The sequence below is a fragment of the Bactrocera tryoni genome, chromosome 2 (genome assembly GCF_016617805.1).
Source record: "Bactrocera tryoni isolate S06 chromosome 2, CSIRO_BtryS06_freeze2, whole genome shotgun sequence".
Classification (NCBI taxonomy): Eukaryota; Metazoa; Arthropoda; class Insecta; order Diptera; family Tephritidae; genus Bactrocera; species Bactrocera tryoni.
This window is the reverse complement of record NC_052500.1, coordinates 58410175-58433845: the sequence shown is the minus strand read 5'-3', so window position 1 is coordinate 58433845 and position 23671 is coordinate 58410175. Positions and strand designations below refer to the sequence as shown.

At 35.8% G+C, this 23671-nt stretch overlaps 2 protein-coding genes across 3 annotated transcripts; one reads left to right on the top strand and one right to left on the bottom strand.

Annotated features, from left to right (window-relative positions):
* Window positions 1-559: 559 nt before the first annotated feature.
* On the top strand, window positions 560-22407 carry LOC120767534 (protein cup). Of its 2 annotated transcripts, XM_040093626.1 has the most exons (8): window positions 560-811; window positions 874-1381; window positions 1878-2912; window positions 3407-3976; window positions 6186-6387; window positions 6442-7077; window positions 10719-11846; window positions 22297-22407. In XM_040093626.1, exons 2-8 carry the CDS (start codon window positions 902-904, stop codon window positions 22308-22310), a joined length of 4065 nt encoding a protein of 1354 aa, XP_039949560.1. In that variant the 5' UTR covers window positions 560-811; window positions 874-901; the 3' UTR covers window positions 22311-22407. The 2 variants fall into 2 exon arrangements, with proteins under 2 accessions (XP_039949560.1, XP_039949559.1); XM_040093625.1 differs by having other exon boundaries at window positions 6186-7077.
* LOC120767535 (serine protease inhibitor 27A) lies at window positions 18025-19394 on the bottom strand. Its single transcript, XM_040093627.1, has one exon. The coding sequence runs from the start codon at window positions 19265-19267 to the stop codon at window positions 18176-18178; it is 1092 nt and encodes a 363-aa protein (XP_039949561.1). The 5' UTR covers window positions 19268-19394; the 3' UTR covers window positions 18025-18175.
* Window positions 22408-23671: the final 1264 nt, after the last annotated feature.

The window sequence follows — 23671 nt, the reverse complement described above, 5'->3', positions numbered from 1 at the left end:
GGAAAAATTAAGTGATTATCTGGCAGCCACCCGCTAAATTTTAATGAACGCGAACGTGTTAAATTCTCCCTTAACTTATATTCAAATCATCAACTTAATCCTTGCAATTGGCAGTATTGACAGCATTACAATTATCGAAATAAATTTTTAAATCCCTTCAAGCCAACTAATGGTTAAATCACTTGTTAATTACGCTAGAAAAATGTCTGTCAGTTTTCTAAGGGGAATTGACAAATCTGTCCGTAACTCTCATGTACGTGTAATCGCTCATTTCTTTTATACATATATGTATACGATGTGGTAAAATTCATTGATATCCATGGTAAAATCGTTTCCTCGCTAATTCTTTCAAATATACGATTTTCGATAGTTGTGACTTACTGGGACTAATTAGCAGAGATAATAGGGCATACTTAAATTTGTGGAATGGGCAGCACTAGAAAATGTAAATATGGGAATTAACAGTTAAATTCCAATATAATTCCAATGAGATTCGGATTAATCTGGCGGGCGATAACAAAAACAAAACCAGCAGCAACGGTAAAATTATGAATTCGTCTTGACATTTCGTTTTGATGAGGAACGGAATTTTTCTGGAAACAGGAAAAAGTGATAGATTAGTGAATTTTTAAAACTGGGTGCAATTTGCAGATAAAGTTTTCTTAATATTCAGTGGGTGGAATTATAAATTTTTTCTGTATTGCTCAAGTTCTTTTTATGAATTTATTTGTTTTGAATAAGTAGTGGCTAGTGTAAATTGCATTTTGAATAAGTTATCAGTGTTCTAAATATTATATTCTGATTATATAAGGTAAGTAAATGAAAATAACGTTAATTCAAAGATAATATTCATTAACCGTTTTTTTAAATAAGAATCTAACAAGAGGTCAAAGAAATAACCATGACTGAGCCATCATATATGGATACTGAAATAACACATGTTATGAAAAAACTAGAAAACAATAACTCTGAATGCACGAAAAACGTTCCAGAGATTCATGTGGAAGAGGTTGCGAATGAAGTGGTTAAGGAATCCTTGGAAATGGAAGGAGGTTGTGAAAATATTACTCATACTCCAGTAAGAAAAAATTTCGAGATTCCACCACCACCGCCACCAACACCAGTTCATGACAGGATTTCCACCAAGTGTGCCGATGATATAAAGCACAATTCTGTATTGCAATTTAAAATTATGCAAGAAGCAAAAGATGCAATAAAAATTTTGGAAGAAGATTGCGGAGTGGTAATCCAATCTGGAATGAATGATAATTGTGCAGAAGAAGAAATCTCGGGAGATATCAGTAATAATGACACGCTGGCATTAGAAAATACCAGAAAATTAGTAACTGACCGAGGAGACGACCGAACGGCATCTTCAAAGGTAAGTATACATAAATGCAGAATTATTATTTTTTATCTTATTTAAGAATTGTTTAATGACAATAAATTTAGGCTATTTTTTGATAACATCTAAATAGTTAAAAAATAGGGTTTATATATATAAATAAAATGCAGTACTAGTCAAATGTGTTCGTGAATTATAGAAGTTTTCAAAGTAGTTTAACGAAGTTGTCTTTTGGCATACAAAATATGTTTACAATTGGTAAATCCATATTTTACTTTCACACTTTTACTTTTCTAAAAGAAAAAACAAAATAATTTTGTTCACCATAATCAAATTGTTTTCACTACTAACATACGATTTTTTCTGTACGCAGTGTCACGAAAAAATTTTAAGAACAATTTTGGCAATTATAAATTTAAATAAAAATCCTTATTTTATTAAAAAACATTGACTTTTAGTGTAATTCTATACAGTGTAACAACAATATTAATTCACGTAAATGTATTTGTACAAATCACTTTTTCGCCATCAGATGGAACCGCTAGAAAAGGCCAAGGAGGCAATACCTCATTCAAGTATTTTAAAGGTATTAGCGGAAGCAGCACCTTCACCCAATGACGATGAAACGCTAAAAATTCCAATTATTGAAAATGAATCAACATCGGCACTAGAAGCACCGCTACCGCCAACCCTTGCTATAGTTGAATATCGTTCGGCATTTGAAATGTGCGCCAAACAACTCACCGTTGCAGAAGCACGTTCTGCAAGAGTCCATCGTCTATTAGATAAATGTATTAAGAGTAATTCACCTGTATATGCTACTGCAATACCATTACCACCACCTTCAAATTCGAATCAAAATTCGGTATCCGCCGAAAATGTGACATTGCATAATGATATTTGCTCTGGCAGTAAATCAAAGCAGTTTTCCAAAACTGACACACATAACTACAATCATCATCGGCATGACGATGAGGTTATGCCATTGCATATGCTACCAGCGCGTTCTTCCACCCCTTATACTCAACAGACATTGTCTTGTTCTGTTGTCAGTTGTGATTTAGCGCTAATTAGCGAACAGGTTAGCCCTTTGAGTGAAACTGACGATGAGAAAGAGCCATTAATAATGAAACTACAACAAATGACTCCACAAACGCAACGCAAGTCAAAAATGCTTTCAATTTCAAAATCAGCACCCGTAATTAGTCAACATATGGATGAGACCAAACTTTGCAAATCTAAATCATTGGAGAAATCTAATTGTTTCAGAAGCTATAGTCGTGCAAGTTTACTTCACATACGCAATGATTTATTAAATATATATCATTCACATAATAAACATTCTACAAAAAAACGCAGTGTGCCAAATATCGTAGATTGCGATGTCATCGAATTAGAGGCGCGATTACGTCGGCTTAATATTTGGAAGCCTGTAACTTCTGAGGACATGAGTGGCCGTAAACATCAGTGGGCACGAAGTAATGACATGATGCCTGCATTTTTTAAAAATAAAAACATATTGGATGAGTCCATTATAAAAAGTCAGCCACCACAGCCAGAACTTAAGGTAAAGAAAATACTTTTTAAGGGGTTAGTTATAGTTTTATATTTACCAGTAAAATATTTTATTTTATAAATATAAAACGTAGCACCATTAAATAAGGTTTCGACTTGACAGAAATTTGGCAAAAAATTGATAATTTTAAAAATAACTGCTTGCGGTGATCATCACTAATTCTTGGAAATATTTCCGAAATCAATCGGAGAGTAAAAATTAGTTTCTTCCTTTTTACAATGTGGCGCCAATTGGAGATTCCAAGCGAAGCCAGGTCTTTCTCCACCTGATCTTTCCAACGGAGTGGAGGCCTGCCTCTTCCTTTGCTTCCCCCGGCGGGTACTGCGTCGAATACTTTTAGAGCTGAAGATGGTACCTTCTCCATTTAGTTCTGCAGCTCGAATTATTTACAAATTTTCAGTGATTATTTTTAATATACTTATACTATCTTAAGAAATATAAGGAAACATTTTTTATTCCTGCATTTTTTTTTTCACCGACCATAGGATTCTGCTATAATAACAAATCAACGTCGTATTGGTAGCGGTAGATTACCCAAAGTTAAATGGGCAAATTCAGTGGCAACCGACAATCCTCAATCCTGCGAAAAAGATGCCAACAATAATACGCCAACTAACAACGATATTTCAAGTAAGCTTAGGCTCCTAAAGCTTTTTGAAACAAGTAAAGTTGATAATATTCGCCATGATAAGAATGCAATTAGACCGGCATTATCTGCACTAACAGGTCTTGGTAAGAATGCAGATCGCGCCGCTACGTCGTCGTCGTCGCCAGCTAATACCAATAATGCCAATTACGTAAAGCGTTTAACGTCAGGCTATTTGGTTGTTACGAATTCTAAAGATCGTGTGAAAGAAGATAACGACCACCATCGTTATAAAAATGAGGAACCGGAATGGTTTAGTTGTGGTCCCACTTCGCGTCTAGACACGATTGAATTATGTGGTTTTGATGATGATGAAGAACAGCTGAGCAAAAAGACGGACCATAATGATAATGAGATTTTGAATGAAAATGATGATGCCAAAGAAAATCGTAACGAAAATGCAAATATGGTAAGTATAGTTAGTTCACAAATAGACTAAAAACCAACAATTATAGATTACAAAGATTGAATATAGATCATTCAGTTTTGTATGGTAGCTACACTCGTGGCCACGCAAACCTTACCACTATACTTTCTTAAATTTTTTTTCGAACTTTTTCGTTCGTTTGGGATTTTCTTCAATTTTGTTTTTTTATACTCTCGCAACAAAGTTGCTAAGGAGAGTATTATAGTTTTGTTCACATAACGGTTGTTTGTAAGTCCTAAAACTAAAAGAGTCAGATATAGGGTTATATATACCAAAGTGATCAGGGTGACGAGTAGAATTGAAATCCGGATGTCTGCCTGCCCGTCCGTCCGTCTGTCCGCCCGTCCGCACAAGCTGTAACTTGAGTAAAAATTGAGATATCATGATGAAACTTGGTACACGTATTTCTTGGCTCCATAAGAAGGTTAAGTTTGAAGATGGGCAAAATCGGCCCACTCACACGCCCACAAAATGGCGGAAACCGAAAACCTATAAAGTGTCATAACTAAGCCATAAATAAAGGTATTAAAGTGAAATTTGGCACAAAGGATCGCATTAGAGAGGGGCATATTTGGAAGTAATTTTTTGGGAAAAGTGGGCGTGGCCCCGCCCCTACTAAGTTTTTTTTTACATATCTCAGAAACTACTATAGCTATCTCAACCAAACTCTATAGAGTCGTTTCCTTCAGGCACTTCCATATACAGTTCAAAAATGGAAGAAATCGGATAATAACCACGCCCACCTCCCATACAAAGGTTATGTTGAAAATCACTAAAAGCGTTAACCGACTAACAAAAAACGTCAGAAACACCAAATTTTACGGAAGAAATGGCAGAAGGAAGCTGCACCTAGGCTTTTTTTTTAATTTAAAATGGGCGTGGCGCCGCCCACTTATGGACCAAAAACCATATCTCAGGAACTACTCAACCGATTTCAATGAAATTCGGTACATAATATTTTCTTAACACCCTGATGACATGTACGAAATATGGGTGAAATCGGTTCACAACCACGCCTTCTTCCAATATAACGCTATTTTGAATTCCATCTGATGCCTTCTCTGTATAATATATACATTAGGAAATGAAAATACAATTCAATGCTCAAAGTACACAAATTGATCTAATCTAATTAATTTTACAGCAAAATAAAAAAATATGTAAATTATTATCACTTTATCATGCGAGAGTATAAAATGTTCGGTGACACCCGAACTTAGCCCTTCCTTCCTTGTTTTTTTTTATTTTTAGTAAGCATAAGTAAACTAAATTATATTATCTTATTGTAATTATAGTTTTTAATTTATTAGGTTTAATGAGTAAAACACAAATTAGCTTTTCTGTGCTTATACAAAAGCGGCCGACTTTATTGTTTTTAAAGTGCTACACTAACTAAACTTCGTGTTTCAATTAAAAAAAAAATAAAATATTAATTTCAATTATAGCGTAAATGAAATTAAATATAATTTTTTCATCGTATGTCAGTCTCTTACATTTTGAGCTTATTTTGTAAAGAGGTCACAATCTTTTAATTGATTTATCAATAGCTGAATGTGTTTTGTTTTTAATTTTTAAAATTTTTGGTTAATAACATGTCATTAACTTATTTCTAAATAAAAAATTTCAATACATCAAAAAGTACCGCTATAAAGTGTAGTCAAATATGCACAATACTTGAAAATTTTGAGTGGTAAGGTTTGCGTGGCTACGAGTGTATATTCTATAAATAAATAAATAAATAAATAATCGTAATAATTTCTTCGAAGCTTGTACCTTTGTTTTGACCAATAATCCGCGTCCAATATCGTCAAGATACATATCTCGCCAAATTAAAAAGTTTTCCATATGTGGGCATTTTTTTGATTTAGTTTGTACAGCAGCTATGTATGTATATGCTATAGTTGTCTGATTTGATAATTTTCTTCAGAGCTTGCACCTTTGCCTTAGACAATAAAAAAGTTGTGTGGCAGCTATACATATAATCAATCGCCAAGGTTAAAACAACTATAAATATATTGTGTAGAGTCTCGTGGTAAACTTAATGTACCCTGTTCTGGGTATAAAAAAAATATATATTTGTTTTGTCACATTCCATTTGTGTGTCGTTAAAAGTGTTAAAACTGGAAATATACAGCTTGACATCTCATATTTAGGTTTGTGTTTAATATTTAGGCATATTTTCTTCCAACAGGCTTTAAAGAACAATACTTCAGCACGAAATTCGCAACAACAGGGCAACAAGTGTGAACTAAACAATGGCAAAGGAAACACTAAATCTCTACAAGACAATGTCGAATTGCAGGAAGAACGAAAATCTATTTCCTTTCAGTATGATAAATTTTCAGGAGGTGCAAACAAAACAATGCAACGTCAGTACGGTGGCGGTAGTGAGAGTAATGAACATAATTCAAGTGGTCGTTCAAGATTCATACCATTTTTTGCGGCAGGTGGCAAAAAGACGCACGACCGTATTGAAAAGAATGGCTCATCAACATCGTTGAATGAATTTTTCAAGCAGGCCTTGAATGTACAGCAATCAACTGATCAACAGAAACAACAACAAAAGCAGACACAACAACACCAAAAAACGGCATTAAATTCAAATATGAATTTGGGCGATATCCCTTTGGTGGATGAATTGGAGGCTAAGTGGCGTCGTAATTCTTTGACTGAACATACTCAACATAACAGCAATATTAACATGGAAAATAAAAACTATAAATTCAAAAATTTTAGTCACAAACAGAATCAAGATAATATGCACGACTCAAATAATAATGTATTATTACAAAATTCTGAAAATTTCAAACAATTGCTGGGCAAATTGCAAATTAATAACAACAAAAATGTCCAAAACAAACATTCAACAACAAACACAACGAAGATAAATGGCAAAGGCGACGGACAGAATTCAGCAACAAGTCAACAACAAACACAAAATCAATTTTGTAGTGAAAATATCACTAATTTTATATTTAAACAGCAGCAATATCAACAACAACAGCTTTTGCTTGCAAATTTACATATGAAAGCTATTTTAAGCCGTCCCGAAGCACAATATCTTTTGCTGGGTTTAGCTAAAGGTAAGTTAAAAAATGTATTTTTCGGTAGTTGCAATTACTTTTTATATATAAAAATAATGTAATATCTCTACGAATGTAAAAAACAACAATAACAAAGAAATACTAAAATATTTAGACTTCAGAAATTTATGTTATATATAAAAAAGCGTACAAATTTACAAAAATGCGAGTTTAAATTCAAATTTATGCTGTGTATAAAAATCATGAGAAAAATGTGTATATGTATACCCAACTCTCTTTTTACAGTTTAAATTTGAAGTTATGCTGTGTATAAAAATCATGAGAAAAATGTGTATATGTATACCCAACTCTCTTTTTACACGGTTTCTTTTTACACGGATTTGAAGTTACACGGTTGAAAAGACAAAATGTTATAAAAAATTTGAATCTAGTACGGTTTTAAAATCAGTGTCTTGTAACTATGTTTGTTTTCACCCCACTTGCTACAGCACCATTGCTGGAATGAACATACATAGTAGTAACTGGGAAATCCCCTTATTCGATAACTCTTACCTACACATTTTATTCGCATGATATTTACATTGCTGATATGCTCCAGTGATGATACCGACTTTAGTTCAGTTCGTCGCAAACAATTGCGCTTGTTATCAAGTAGCGACGAATAATTATGTAGCTATGTAAATAATTTTCTTTATTTCTATTTTAATTTTTTTGTTAATTCTGATAAACAGATTTCTTTTGTTTTTTGCTTAAGGGGTTAGGGTAGTGAGAGGCACGAAAAAATGAGAATTTTCAGTATTTTTTTGCTATTAAATCGTGCTATTTTACAAAAAGTGGTAATATGGCATTATTATAGAATGTGTTGACTTGAAGTCACGAAAATTTCAAAAAAAAAATTTGATTTCCAAAGTTATAGTTGTTTGTGTTGATCCAGTTCCAAAAAAAAGTACTTGCGGTCACAACCATAAGTCCTTGGAGATTCATCTAAAATCAATCGGACAAAAAAAATTTGTTTTATAAATAGATAAATTCGGGCCTGTTCGAAGGAATTTTTATACTCTCGCAACAAAGTTGCTAAGGAGAGTATTATAGTTTTGTTCACATAACGGTTGTTTGTAAGTCCTAAAACTAAAAGAGTCAGATATACGGTTATACATATATACCAAAGTGATCAGGGTGACGAGTAGAGTTGACATCCGGATGTCTGTCTGTCCGTGCAAGCTGTAACTTGAGTAAAAATTGAGATATCATGATGAAACTTGGTTCACGTATTTCTTGGCTCCATAAGAAGGTTAAGTTCGAAGATGGGCAAAATCGGCCCACTGCCACGCCCACAATAAATAAAGATATTAAAGTGAGATTTGACACAAAGCATCGTATTAGGGAGGGGCATATTTGGACGTAATGTTTTTGGAAAAGTGGGCGTGGCCCCGCCCCTTACTAAGTTTTTTGTACATATCTCGGAAACTATCATAGCTATGTCAACCAAACTCTATAGAGTCGTTTCCTTCAGGCATTTCCATATACAGTTCAAAAATGGAAGAAATCGGATAATAACCACGCCCACCTCCCATACAAAGGTTATGTTGAAAATCACTAAAAGTGCGTTAACCGACTAACAAAAAACGTCAGAAACATTAAATTTTACGGAAGAAATGGCAGAAGCAAGCTGCACCCAGGCTTTTTTTAAAAATTGAAAATGGGCGTGGCGTCGCCCACTTATGGACCAAAAACCATATCTCAGGAACTACTCAACCGATTTCAATGAAATTCGGTATATAATATTTTTTTAACACCCTAATGACATGTACGAAATATGGATGAAATCGGTTCACAACCACGCCTTCCTCCAATATAACGCTATTTTGAATTCCATCTGATGCCTTCTCTGTATAATATACATACATATACTTTAGGAACCAATGATGATAGCGGAATAAAACTTTACACAAATACGGTATATGAAAAATATGTAAATGACGGATAATGAAATCTCGATTATCACTTTCATCCTGCGAGAGTATTAAATGATCGGTGACACCCGAACTTAGCCCTTCCTTACTTGTTTTTATTTTTTTTATTTTTAAATTAACAAAATGGCGGCCTCAGGAAATTTTTGTCTAAATTCTTGGGAAAAAATCAACAGTTAATTGGTCTTTAAAAAATCGAAATTTTTGAAAAAAAATCCTTCGATCAGGCCCGAGTTTGTTATGTGTCCTAAAAGCTGTATAAATTTCATTAAAATCTACTGAGCGGTTTTCGAGTTACAGTTGTCATCAGTTCAAAAAATATAGTTTTGAGAAAAACGCGTTTAAAGTTTCACACTAGCGCCTTGAAGTGCCCGAGCTCTCTTCGTTCTATGTCGAATAACTCAAAAGCTAAATATCGGATCAACGTTAAATTTTCAGAGAATATTTTTAAGATATTACACATAACGAAAATGCAAAAAAAAAAAATAATTTTTGGAAATTCTGACTACCCCTTAATCTACCAATTTTCCACCAGTATGAATTATGTATTTTAAGTTTTATTGCTCAATAAAATGCCATATGAACATAAAATTTGTATGGATATCTGAAATTTTATATATAAAAGTATATATAGTCTTTATTCCATCTTACACGGTTTTCGTATCCCCATTTTACTATAGGAAACGCCTCTTTTTTTACACGGATTTCTGAGGAACGTATCTACCGTGTAAAAAAAGAGATCGGTGTATTTAATACCATAGTTTGTAATCATATAAAATGCACCTAGGGGTCGTTTTTTAGGATTAAAGTCGTACTGATTTTCCTAACCAGTTCTGCATGTGAAACATTTTTATCATTTGATCTGTCAGTTTGTATGGCAGCTACGGTACGATCTGAATAATTTTCGACGATTGTAGCTATGGCTTGGTCAATAATTCTTGCCAAATTTCGTAATCCTTTTAAATATAAAAGTTTTCCTTACCAGGCTTTTGATCGTACATTTTGAATGAGAGCTATGTGCCATAGTGGCCCGTCTAAATAATTTCTTCGGAGTTTGCCATTTGCCATGCCAAATTTCGTAAAGACATTTTGTCAAATATAAAAGTTTTCCCTACAAAGACTAGATTTTGATTGGTCAGTTTGTATGGCAGCTATGTGTGTATATATAGGCTATAGTGCTCCAATATCGACAGTTCAGACAAATGAGCAGCTTCTTGAAAAGAAAAAGGTGTATGCAAAATTTCAGATCAATATCTCAAAAAATGAGTGGACTAATTGCGTATATAGAATAGATGGGCAGTCAGACGAACATAACGAAAACGATTCAGCTCGTGACCACTTATTATTATATACTTGTAGCTGTTGTAGAGGCAGAAATTATTTCTGAAGTAATTTCGAAGAGTGGTGCCGAGTTGACAGTCCTTGGCTGGATAAAAATTCGGGAACTTTCCGGTAATTTAGACCCGACTGTGGTGGGAACGGCCGGCTTTATAGGGTATTTTTCTACGCAAAAATATTGAAGCATAAGCAGGTAACAGAACGTCTTGAGAAAAATATACTTTGCGGTATTCACCATAACTCGGCTGAAAATTATCCGAAAATAAAAAACCAAGAAAAAATTTGAATATCTAAGACAAAATTTGATAATTTTTTTAATAAATCCTTTTAATTTCTCATCATATCTTTTTTCCAACTTCATTTTATTTTCAGGTGATATTTCTAAGCATGGCCTACTTGTTCAACTATCTAATCCGCGTTTGCCGCAACGCGATCGCGAGGCAATAACTGCAGTCCTCACATTCACCTCGACACAGCAAGCGCACGGATTACAAACGCAATTTCCGCATACACAGCACCAGCAGCAACCAACTTTCCACAATCAGCAGACGCTTCCATTTGATTCCTTTTCCAATAATATGGTGATAAATCAGTTGCAAAATCTACATAATTTGGCATTAGTGCAGCAAACATTGGCGGTGCAACAACAGCAACAACAACATCAACAGCAGCAACAGCAACAACACAATAGCAATCAGCGTAATCCATTTGCATTGCAACCAATGACCACGGAAGAGCTACAAAATCACACTAAATTAATAATGCAAAATGCATTGGCAAAACGAAAATTTGAAGAGCAACAATCGAATATATTAGGTATGCAAAAGATATTGCAATTAAATGCAGTAGCTACGGCCGCTGCTGCTGCAGCTGCAGTGACAGTTAATAAGCAGCATCAGCAGCAGCACTCACAGCTACCAAATCAAAATCGTATGCCAACCGGTACAGCAGCAGCAGCTACCGGACATAACGGTAGTCATATCAATCGTACAAGTGTCGGTAGTGGCAATCGAAGACTGCAAGCATTGCAGAATCTTTTTAACGATTCGAATGGCATGGTCGACGCTGTGGATGTGGTATCATCCAAAAATGCGTTCACTAATGGTTTCCATCCATCCAAATCGCAATCTTATCATAATGGCGCTGGCGTCTATCGCAATACGAGCTATGGCAATGTCAATAGCATGCCGGCGATTTCTCGACGACGTTCCTTTCCGAGCAGATTCTCGAATGCGAATGGTGGAAATAATGTGCAAACAGGTTCCATGAAATGCAATAATTTAGACACAGATTTCCAGCAACAGCAACAGCAACAACCACAACAATCTGCATCGTCAGTAGAGACGACTGACAGCCATACCGGAAATCAGAGTCGTTATAATAATTACAACAATAAAACTAATTCAAACAATAATAGTCGGGTCGGGTTGGAGAGTACAATTGGCGCACAACAGGCACAGCAGCAGCAACAGCAACCAGCCGTGCTGTCAACAGGTGTCGGTAAGTTCTTAGTTTCTTATAATTAATTGTAAAATGGTATATGTAATTTATGCATACAGTTATGATTATTTTTTTTTCGGCACAATTTGGCATATATAACGACAATTACCTTCTATATATGTACATACATAACCTTCTTCTTCTTAATTGGCGTAGAAACCGCTTACGCGATTATAGCCGAGTTAACAACAGCGCGCCAGTCGTTTCTTGTTTTCGCAAAAAATTGGATATTCCAAGCGAAGCCAGGTCCTTCTCCACTTGGTCCTTCCAACGGAGTGGAGGTCTTCCTCTTCCTCTGCTTCCCCCGGCGGGTACTGCGTCGAATACTTTCAGAGCTGGAGTGTTTTCATCCATCCGGACAACATGACCTAGCCAGCGTAGCCGCTGTCTTTTACTTCGCTGAACTATGTCAATGTCGTCATATATCTCGTACAGCTCATCGTTCCATCGAATGCGATATTCGCCGTGGCTAATGCGCAAAGAACCATAAATCTTTCGCAGAGTTTTTCTCTCGAAAACTCGTAACGTCGACTCATCGGTTGCTGTCATCGCCCAAGCCTCTGCACCATATAGCAGGACGGGAATTATGAGCGACTTATAGAGTTTAGCTTTTGTTCGTCGAGAGAGGACTTTACTTTTCAATTGCCTACTCAGTCCGAAGTAGCACCTGTTGGCAAGAGCAATCCTGCGTTGGATTTCCAGGCTGACATTGTTTGTGGTGTTAATGCTGGTTCCTAAATAGACGAAATTATCTACAACTTCAAAGTTATGACTGTCAACAGTAACGTGAGTGCCAAGTCGCGAGTGCGACGACTGTTTGTTTGATGGCAGGAGATATTTCGTTTTGCCCTCGTTCACTGCCAGACCCATTTTCTCTGCTTCCTTGTCCAGCCTGGAGAAAGCAGAACTAACGGCGCGGGTGTTGAGGATGATATCGATATCATCGGCATACGCCAGCAGCTGTACATTCTTATAGAAGATGGTACCTTCTCTATTTAGTTCTGCAGCTCGAACTATTTTCTCCAGAAGCAGGTTGAAGAAGTCGCACGATAGGGAGTCGCCTTGTCTGAAACCTCGTTTGGTATCGAACGGCTCGGAGAGGTCCTTCCCGATCCTGACGGAGCTTTTCGTGTTGCTCAACGTCAGTTTACACAGCCGTATTAGTTTTGCGGGGATACCAAATTCAGACATCGCGGCATAAAAGCAGCTCCTTTTCGTGCTGTCGAAAGCAGCTTTGAAATCGACGAAGAGGCGGTGTGTGTCGATTCTCCTTTCACAGGTCTTTTCCAAGATTTGGCGCATGGTGAATATCTGGTCGGTTGTTGATTTTCCAGGTCTGAAGCCACACTAATAAGGTCCAATCAGTTTGTTGACGGTGGGCTTTAATCTTTCACACAATAAGCTCGATAGAACCTTATATGCGATGTTGAGGAGGCTAATCCCACGGTAGTTGGCGCAGATTGTGGGGTCTCCTTTTTTATGGATTGGGCAGAGCACACTTAAATTCCAATCGTTGAGCATGCCTTCGTCCGACCATATTTTACAAAGAAGCTGATGCATGCTCCTTATCAGTTCTTCGCCGCCGTGTTTGAATAGCTCGGCCGGCAATACGTCGGCCCCTGCCGCTTTGTTGTTCTTCAGGCGGGCGATTGCTATTCGAACTTCTTCACGGTCGGGCAATGGAACGTCTGCTCCATCGTCATCGATTGGGGAATCGGGTTCGCCTTCTCCTGGCGTTGTGCGTTCACTGCCAATCAGCAGGCTGGAGAAGTGTTCCCTCTATAATTTAAGTATGTTCTGGGCATCGGTCACTAGATCACCTTTGGGGGTTCTACAAGAGTATGCTTCGGTCTTGAAACCTTCTGTAAGCCGCATTACCCCTGTCGGCCAGCTTATCAAGCTCTTCGTACTCACGCATTTCGGCCTCTTTCTTCTTCTGTCTGCAAATGCGTCTCGCTTCCCTCTTCAACTCTCGGTATCTATCCCATCCCTCACGTGTAGTGGTCGATCGTAACGTTGCGAGGTAGGCAGCCTCCTCGTCGTACCAGCTGTTCTTTTGCACTTTCCGAAAACCAATGGTTTCGGTTGCAGCTGTACGTAAGGAATTTGAAATGCCGTCCCACAGTTCCCTTATACCGGGTTGTTGACGAATGCTCTCAGAGAGCAGGAGTGCAAGCCGAGTAGAAAATCGTTCGGCTGTCTGTTGTGATTGCAGCTTCTCGACGTCGAACCTTCCTTGTGTTTGTTGGCGTGCGTTTTTCGCTGCGCAGAGGCGGGTGCGAATCTTGGCTGGAACAAGATAGTGGTCCGAGTCGATGTTAGGACCTCAGAGCGCACGCACATCTAAAACACTGGAGACGTGTCTTCCGTCTATCACAACATGATCGATCTGGTTGGTAGTTTTTCGATCCGGAGACAGCCAGGTAGCTTGATGAATCTTCTTATGCTGGAATCTAGTACTACAGATAACCATATTTCGGGCCCCGGCGAAGTCAATCAGCCTCAACCCATTTGGGGATGTTTCGTCGTGGAGGCTGAATTTACCGACCGTAAAGTGCCAAATATACCTTCTTTGCCCACCCTGGCGTTAAAGTCGCCAAGCACGATTTTGACATCGTGGCGGGGGCAGCCTTTGGTCACATCGTCCTTCTCTTCCGTCGGAGCGTGGGCGCAGATCAGCGATATGTTGGAGAACCTCGCTTTGATGCGGATTGTGGCTAGACGTTCATTCACCGCAGTGAATGATAGTACTCGGCGACGGAGTCTCTCTCCTACCACGAATCCAACACCAAACTTGCGCTCCTTTATATGGCCACTGTAGTAAATGTCACAAGGACCTACTCGTCTCTGTCCTTGTCCCGTCCATCGCATTTCTTGGACGGCGGTGATGTCAGACTTTGTTTTTACGAGGACATCAACCAGCTGGGCAGCAGCACCTTCCCAATTAAGGGACCGGACATTCCAGGTGCATGTCGTGAGCTGCTTCAGTCATATGTAAAAGAATCGTATCTGGCCACTCCCAAGTGAATAGCGATCAGAGAACTTTCCTCACTTGCGTGAACTTCTACACATGACTCCATCCTCCAATACATAACCAGGTTTGCAAATATGCATTATTATAATTGACAATTTTTTTCATTTTGTATTCCTAAAAATTTTAATTAAAATATTTTCTTTTTAATTCGCCTATACCGAATTAAAAAAAAATGTGTCTCAAAAACTGGATTGAAATTTTATTTTTAATTTAAAAATCAAAATTATTGGAACTAATTTGGGGGGTTGGGGTTAAAAATTGAAAGTCAAATTTATTTAGAAGTGATTTGAAATATGCGCAACTCGGTACATAACAAATCCATACTTTTTGTATACACTTACATACATATGGACAAAATAATAGGTGTAAGCAGTTTTTACTTAATAACTTTGAAATATTTGCAATCAAAATAATTTTAGTTTTGTTATTTCTTTGCTTTACTTTATTAAACCGAAATATATCCGTCACAATTGCACCTTATTTTAAAATGAAAAGGTTGCCAATCTTCTCTTAAGAGTCACTCCACAAATTCTCAATGGGGTTAGGATCAAGGGATTGACCAGGACATTGCATACAGGTCACATTGGCATTTTTAAACCACCAAAGTATCTCTGTACTCAAGGGTGGTCATTGTGTCCTTTATCTAAAATAAAAGGCCAACGCCTTGCCAGGAGAAACATCCCCACACCATTATGTTTCTGCCTCCATGTTTAATTGGCTTGTGGTACAAACAAATTATTTAATAAATATTAATATTAATGAATAAAATATTTATTTAATCACTTTTTTCTCCGGTGGGACCGCATGTTTAGCGGCAAAAGCTATCCCCTTCTATATGTGGACCTTTCATAGAAGAAAAATTTTTCTGTATTCACACCCCGGTAGATTAGCGTTCACTAATCGACTCCGAATTGTCCGCGAGCTAACGTTTAGTCCAACTTCTGCTGCAATTTTCATGAAGTTACAAGAGGGTCCTTTTTTGCGTTGAGAAGTATAGATTTTAGCATTGAAAAATTCACCAAGCTACCTGTCTGTCTCCGGATCGAAAAGCCACCAAGCAGATCGATCATGTTGTGATAAACGGAAGACATCTTGTTGCAGCCAAGATACGCGTCCGTTCCTGTGCAGCTAAAAACTCACATCAACAGACAGAAGAAAGGTTCGATGTCGAAAAGCTGCAATTGCAATATACAGCCGAACGATTTTCTACTCGACTTCCTGCTCTCTGGGAACACTCATCAGTAACTCGGTATAAGGAAACTGTGGTACAGCATTTCAAGCTACTTACGTACAGCTACATTGATTTTCGGAAAAAGAATAGCTGGTACGATGAGGAGTGTCATGTCGCAGCGGAGATAAAACAGATTGCCTACCTTGCAACATTATAATCTACCACAACACGGGATGGGATAGATACCGAGAGCTGAGGAGGCAAGCGAGACGCATTTGCATACAAAAAAGAGAGGCCGAATAGGGTTAATGCTCAAAAATTCTACGGAAAGATGTGTCGATTAACAGAAGTTTTCAAGACTGGAGAATACTCTTGTAGAACCCCTAGAGGTGATCTATTGACTGATGCCTAGAACATACGAAATAATGGAGGGAATTACAGTGAAATCATAACACCAGGAGATGGCGAACCCGATTCCCCAATCGATGACGATGGAGCAATAACTCATTGCCCGACCATGAATAAGTGTTTCTATTTGGCATAAATATCAACGATGTACTGATTATATAGTTTACCACATCTAAATTTGATCTTGTGGACGAACCATCAATCGGTACGAATAAAAATTCGTGGCACTAACTTTTTTCTGTATATATCGACCTAAAAATAAGTGCGAAATGTAAATATTGAAAATTATACAAATGAAATGTCAACACTCTGAAAATAGGTCACTTATTTACCAATTCGTGGATTAATCATTGGTATATTGATATGGTAGAAGTTCAAATAGCAATTACCCATCTGAAGAACAACAAAGTGCCGGGGCCGATGGATTGCCGGCCGAGTTATTCAAATACGGTGTCGAATAACTGATAAGAAGCATGCATCATCTTTTTTGTAGAATATGATCGACGAAAGCATTCCTTACGATTGGAATTTAAGTGTGCTCTGCTCAATCCACAAAAAGGGAGACCTCTGCAATCATCGCACCAAAGGTTCCGAGGTTTCAGACTCCCTATCGTGTGACTTCTTCAATCTACTGCTGGAGAAAATTATTCGAGCTGCAGAGTTTAATTGAGCAGGTACAGTTTTCTATAAGAGTGTACAGCTGCTGGCGTACGCCGGTGATATTGACATCATTGTCCTTAACACCCATGCCGTTAGATCTGCTTTCTCCGGACTGCATAAAGGAGCGAAGCAAATGGGTCCGATAGTGAACTAGGGTCGTCGTACTCGCGACGTGGCGCCCACGTCACTATTGACAGTCACAATTTCGAAGTCGTAGTTTATTTCTTGGAACCAGTAATGTCACTCTTGCCAACAGGTGCTACTTGGGCAATTGATAAGTAATATCCTCTCTCGACGAACAAAGATCAAACTCGTATGAGTCACTCATTATTCCCGTCCTGCTATATGGTGCAGAGGCCTGGACGATGACAACAACTGATGAGTCGACGTTGCGAGTTTTCGAGAGAAAAATTTTGCGGAAAATTTATGATTCTTTGCGCATGAGCAAGGGCGAATATCGCCTTCGATAGAACGATGAGCTGTATAAGTTATACGACGACATTGAAGAACTAAGAAGCAACGGCAACATTGGCTAGGTCATATCGTCCGAATGGATGAAAACGCTCCACCTCTGAAAGTATTCGACGCAGTACCCACCAGAGGAAGCAGAGAAAGAGGATGATCTCCACTCCGTTTGAGAGATCAGGTGGAGAAGGACCTGCCTTCATTTGGTATCTCGAATTGGCGCCAAATTGCGAAATGAAGAAACGACTGGCGCGCTGTTTTAAACTCGGCTATAACCGCGTAAGCGGTGTCTACGCCAATAAAGAAGAAGAAGTATAAACCCCCATAACTATCTCTATTGGTTTTTTAAGTTACAGTTAGTTGAACAAAGCTATTATATTCTGTAGCAACATGTTCCGACAGTATGAAAACAACAAAAACTAAATTCAATAATTGGAGGGTGGAATATATTGTTGTAATTAAAACTATATTTGTTACATATTATTTCATAAAATTGATTTTGCATACTTGTTCATCTATAATACACATGCTTATATTTGTATATTATATATTATATACTATTACTATTATCATTAAAATAAGAATTTGCTCTTATTGCATTGGATTTAAAACTTTACCTATACTTATTATCCGACCAGTGCTTTTTTCTTCAATATAAAAAGCAAAAGGTCGATCTACATAAAATCTTTCATATTTAGTTGTTCGAATTTTCTCGTAGTCTTCCACTCGAGCTTTTCCGCTGCCATTGAACTGAACGACTGTTGTTTGCAAAATATTTATTTTCTTCGTTTCAACGCCAAATGCAGGTTGAAAATCAACATCAAAGCGATGTGTAGAGTTCTTTTGAATATGCTCTCTCATGTTCGTGATGAAGTGATATTTGAATGTGGGCATTACTACATTCACACGCCGTTCTACCATCATCCATTCGATACGCTTAAGCTGTTCGTAGCCGAGATTATTGATCGTTTCGTTGACACCTTGTTTGGTGTGGGGTAGAATAATATACATAAAATAACCATTACTATAAGGTAATTCTAAAATTTTAGCATCCAAAATTTGCGAATCAAGATACTTCAAATATTCCGTCGTTTCTACAGCCGGTAATACGATTGTACTATCCGGTCTTTCATGAAATGTAATATTCAGTGTATATTTGAAATTTATCTGTAAAGTCTCCTTAAAATTGAGCATATTTAAAATTAATACTTGCAAGTTTGCATCTTTTAAAATCGTTTCACTTGATTTAAGAATATTTTGATCCGTTATGCTTTTAGTCCAATCGTTTATACTAGTAATTAGCTTATTTTTATCAGTGAAAGATGTCTCTTGAATTTTACAATCATAAAACCATTCTAAAGTATCCGGATTATTTAGAATCATATTTGATTCAACGAAAATTACGTTTTGTCCTAGCGTCATTTCATCGGATCCGAAACGTAAATTCATGCTCGGTGGTGTTTTCAGTAGCGCTCTTATATTGCTTGGTGAAACAACAATGTTACTTTCGGCATTTTGTAATATTCGCGTTACATCCAAAATATACCACGAGTAAACGTTGTCATCCACAATCTGCACAAATCCATCATCCTGTCCGTAAGCCAATGCTGTCGCACCCAAAACAAATAACAATTTCATAAGGAATTGCCGCTCCAGTTTGTATGCATGTTTTAATGCTTCCATTTTCCAAATTCCAAGTATTTAATACGATTACGTTTAACGGCGGCGTATCAATCTTTTCAAAATAAATTTGAACCGCACATCACAACTGTTCTGTACGAACTGCACCGCGCATATAATTTATAGATTATTGCTGAGGTTATCTGAGCTATCTTCGCTTTCAAAATAATACATTTAATCGCCGAACATATACACACATGTTTTTCGCTTAGTTGAGGATTTATGATAGAATACAAAATCTTATACACTTGCTTGTTGTAATCTTCATGCGGTGGTTTTTGGTTGAGGCCATCTTTTTTTTATTTTTTACATTTTTGTTTTAAATTTTGGTGTATATGTGTATACGAGTAATAATCCTTTTATGTTCCAAATAAACAGTAATTTTCATTTAAAGTATATAAATATTTTTTCACCTTAATTTAGACTTAATAATATAATCGAAATTCAATATTAGATTTAGAAAGAGTATAAAAAGTCGGTAGGATTTTTCTTTGTTTTTGTGATTTTGGGTTCACAGTTTCGTGTCTTTTGAAGTAACGGAATAGTTTAACGTACTTTTCTATATGCCTGCAGTTATTGCAATATCCAAATACTTCAATAAATTTATATATATAGCCGTGTGGCAACACCACACCGAATGTTTACCTCATAAACAGCTGTTCTGGTTGTCAAAATAACCTCAATCTTGTAGCATCGCTAAAAAAATTACAATATCAATGCGTGATAGTGATTATTTAACAATCTATTTGTGCTAAATGCGATCAGGGATCCTAAATCCTTAACTAAAAAGCGAAAATAGTGCGATGCGTATACGTCGTCCACGCGGTGTTACAGTGCAGCAATTGATGGTAGTTACTGCAATCGGTTTTTTGGGTGGTGTATACATTTGGAAACCACTTATATTGAAATATCGTGCCGAAGGCACTGAAGTAAAGGAAAACAGTGACAATTTAAAAGAAAAAGAACCAGTTGGAGGGCTAACTTCTAACGCTGTCCCTGCAAATACAGTTGGGGGAAAAAGTTAAATAAATACTCAAAAAAAGAAAACAAAAGTGAGTGGGGATTTGTGTACTGTCATATATACTGTTAAATGCGCTTTTTATAGCAGAATCGGAAGGGGTACTATTGTAGCACATGATTTATATGTTTATCTGTAGGGCAGTAGCATATAGGAAATCAAAAGGGAGAGCACAGATTTATAGCTTGGTACATTAACTCAAAAACTACCAGCCTAAGTCGATTATTTGTATTCCAATAAAGCTATTTTTACAATTTAGGCAACTTCAGCAACAACAACTAATATTAAAAATAGACTAATAAACTTTGTGCACATAAAATTAATGGCTAATATTTTAATATACGTAACTAGATTTAAAATGCCAATATGAAATTTGGAAAACTATTTTTTTTGCTTTTTTATATGTTTTTTGTAATAAAGCGCAAATTTGTTAGGAATGCCACAAAAATATACTAAAAAATAGCAAAATGTTTTCGTTAGGACTGCAAATACTATATTTAAAAAAAATGTGTATTAAAAATGGTACCTTCATTTTTTAATTCCATTTTTTTTATTAACAATTTAACATTTTGTTTTTTAATTTAATAATAAAAATTGTAAGTTGCTATTTAATTTTTGATCCCAAACATCTTGGAATTCCAAAACAATTAAAAATTTGAGAAAATTATTAAAACGGTTAAAAAAGAAAAAATTTGCATATTTACAACTGAAACGTTATAATTAAAATCAATTAAATATAATTAAGATAGATCTTTTTGTCTTAATTATGTATATTGACCTATGTAGATACATATTTTGACATTTTATTAAAAATTAATTTTTTTTTTTCAAAATATAAGCAAAATGGTAGAAGTGGAATAAAAACATAAAAAATTCTATCAAAAATCTTTTTTAATTTTTTATTATATATAATTTTGGCATTAAAATTTTTATTTTTAATGTTTTTTTTTTATTTTATTCAAATAAAAATAAAACTATTTTTCTTTTCGGTATATGGGGTTTAACATATATTTTATTTTCTATCCGGTATTTGGTTTTTGAAATTATTTTTAATTAAGTTTTTCTGGTTAACAAAAAAAAAAATATTTTTGTTACTTAATAACTTTGAAACATTTGCAATTAAAACAATTTTGTTTTAGTTATATTTGTGCTTTACTTTATTAAACCTTAATCTGTCGGAAATATCATCCTAAAGTTCCTTTACTTTCCGCCACAATTGCTTCTAATTTTGAAAGAAAATGTTGCCAATATGCTCTTATGTTCCTCCATAACTTTTCAATGGCAATTGTATACAGGTCACATTTGCATCCTTGATCCATTCAGATACCAACCTCGATGTATGTTTCGGGTCGATATCTTGTTGATAACACCATCTCTACTTCATGTTTTTTCAGCGAAGTGTATCTGTACTCAAAAGTGGTCATTGTGTCCTTTATCCAATATAAAAGATCAACGCCTTCACAAAAGAAACATCCCCTTCCCTTTTTTTGCATTGAGAAGTATACGACCACAAGTTTCGTTTTAATTTTTTGGCTTTAGAGCAAGTTTTTTGACAGCTGTAACATACAGTGGATCAGAGCTTATTGCACATTACATTATAACTAAGCGAATATAAGCAATTTATTAGATTAGTCTATTAAAAAGATAAAAAAATCTGATTTAACAAATATACTTCACTCATTTTCAAAATTTATTTTTACAAAACTTAAATATTCGAAAACTGAATATCGCATATATTCTAGTCACAGCAAGGCCCGAAAAGTGTCAAAAATTTTCAAATACTTAAGAGGTTCCTAAAATATAACCCTGAGAGTACCTATAAAGGAAAATATCATGTAAAGATAAAATAAAAAGTCTATCCATTTTATTAAATCCTTACAGTTTTTTATTATCCATATAATGTAGACTTAGAAAATATTTGAAACAACAGGGTTGGTTCAATTTGCCATACATATTTTCTATTTTCTTCCAGTTTCATGAATTAATATTACTAAAAGTCGTTTTTATATTACAGATGAGCGCCACTAAAATCTTTGTTGCGTTGAAAAATTCACCAGTTGGTTTTATGGCCGCGGGTATATTCTCGACGTTTGCCATAATTGGCACATATCGTTTCGCCATTAAACCGCACCTGGATCGTCGACGTCGTGAGGAAGCCGAAGCATATGCCGAATATATATTTCAACAAGAGAGATCAAACGCAACAGCTTTCAAGCAATAGCAAATACATATAAATTAAAAATATAATAATAATAACAAAAAATCCAAATATTCACAATAGTATAATTTAAGTAATTGTAAGTAAGGAATATAAACAATTTCCCATTGTTTTCAAATGCAAATTATATTACACAACACACATACAACCACACGCATCTTATAAATGCATGTTAAATATGCTGTAATTTATTTGCGTTTGCAGCCGTTGGGAATGTTGAAAGACTTTTTTTTTGGGCTATGTTTAATTTAAATTTAACTTTAATGAATCGTAATTTTGCGAAGGTGTCACGGCAAAAAAAAAGAAATGCTTAGCAAAGATTGTAATTTTTATCGAGAAATTAAAAAAAAAACTTTAAACGCTGAAAGTTGAAAAACACTGTATCAGTGATAAGAAATGAAATTGATTTTGTTCTTTTTATTGTTAAAAAATTTTAGTTTCTTACATATAATGAATTTTCGAAACACCATATGAATTCAATAATAATTTTATATTTTTTACTTATTGAAATGAAATTAAAAATGAATGAAACTAAGAAAAATGAAAAAATGTATCATTGAATTACTTGATTAAATAAAAATTGCAAAATTTCTAACTGAGTCCATGCTTAACAAAAAAAAAATGGAAATCTTTTATTTCAAACCAAGTTTTTGTAACGAAAACTTTTATAAGTTAGCTTCACGAAATTTGGCGTGAATCCTTGCCTAACGCAACGCTACAATCTTCGAATGAATTATTTAAATCGGACTACTATACCATACAGTTGCCTTACAGCGGATGAACCAAGTAGATGTACTTTTTTCAATAGCCTTTTTTGACAGATCATTTGTAAGTCGTGCCAAGCTTTCATGTTAATTTTGTTCAGTGCCCTTTGGCATTTCATCATGGAAAGTCTTGCACCTGAATAACGTTTGCAAAACGCTCAACTTCATTACGAAAATTTACGTTACGTAAAGAATATGTTTCGCGGACTTCGCTCAACTTATGATCAACCTAATACCACCATCTATCTATCTATCTATCTAATACCACTACACATCTTGCGACCCAGCATTAGATCTTGGATAATATTGGACCGGATAGAGCACGTTCAGTACACAGTGAAGAAATTATAGCACACCAAAACTGGAGAGTCGATTCGGCGCCGTTCACAGCAACTCCGACTGACGTA

Coding starts and splice junctions, on each gene's coding strand:
- LOC120767534 (XM_040093625.1), top strand. CDS start 902: ATGACTGAGCCATCATATATGGATACTGAAATAACACATGTTATGAAA. Junction 3,977..6,185: donor GTAACGAAAATGCAAATATG/GTAAGTATAGTT, acceptor TTCTTCCAACAG/GCTTTAAAGAACAATACTTC. Junction 7,078..10,718: donor TTTGCTGGGTTTAGCTAAAG/GTAAGTTAAAAA, acceptor TTTTATTTTCAG/GTGATATTTCTAAGCATGGC.
- LOC120767535 (XM_040093627.1), bottom strand. CDS start 19,267: ATGGAAGCATTAAAACATGCATACAAACTGGAGCGGCAATTCCTTATG.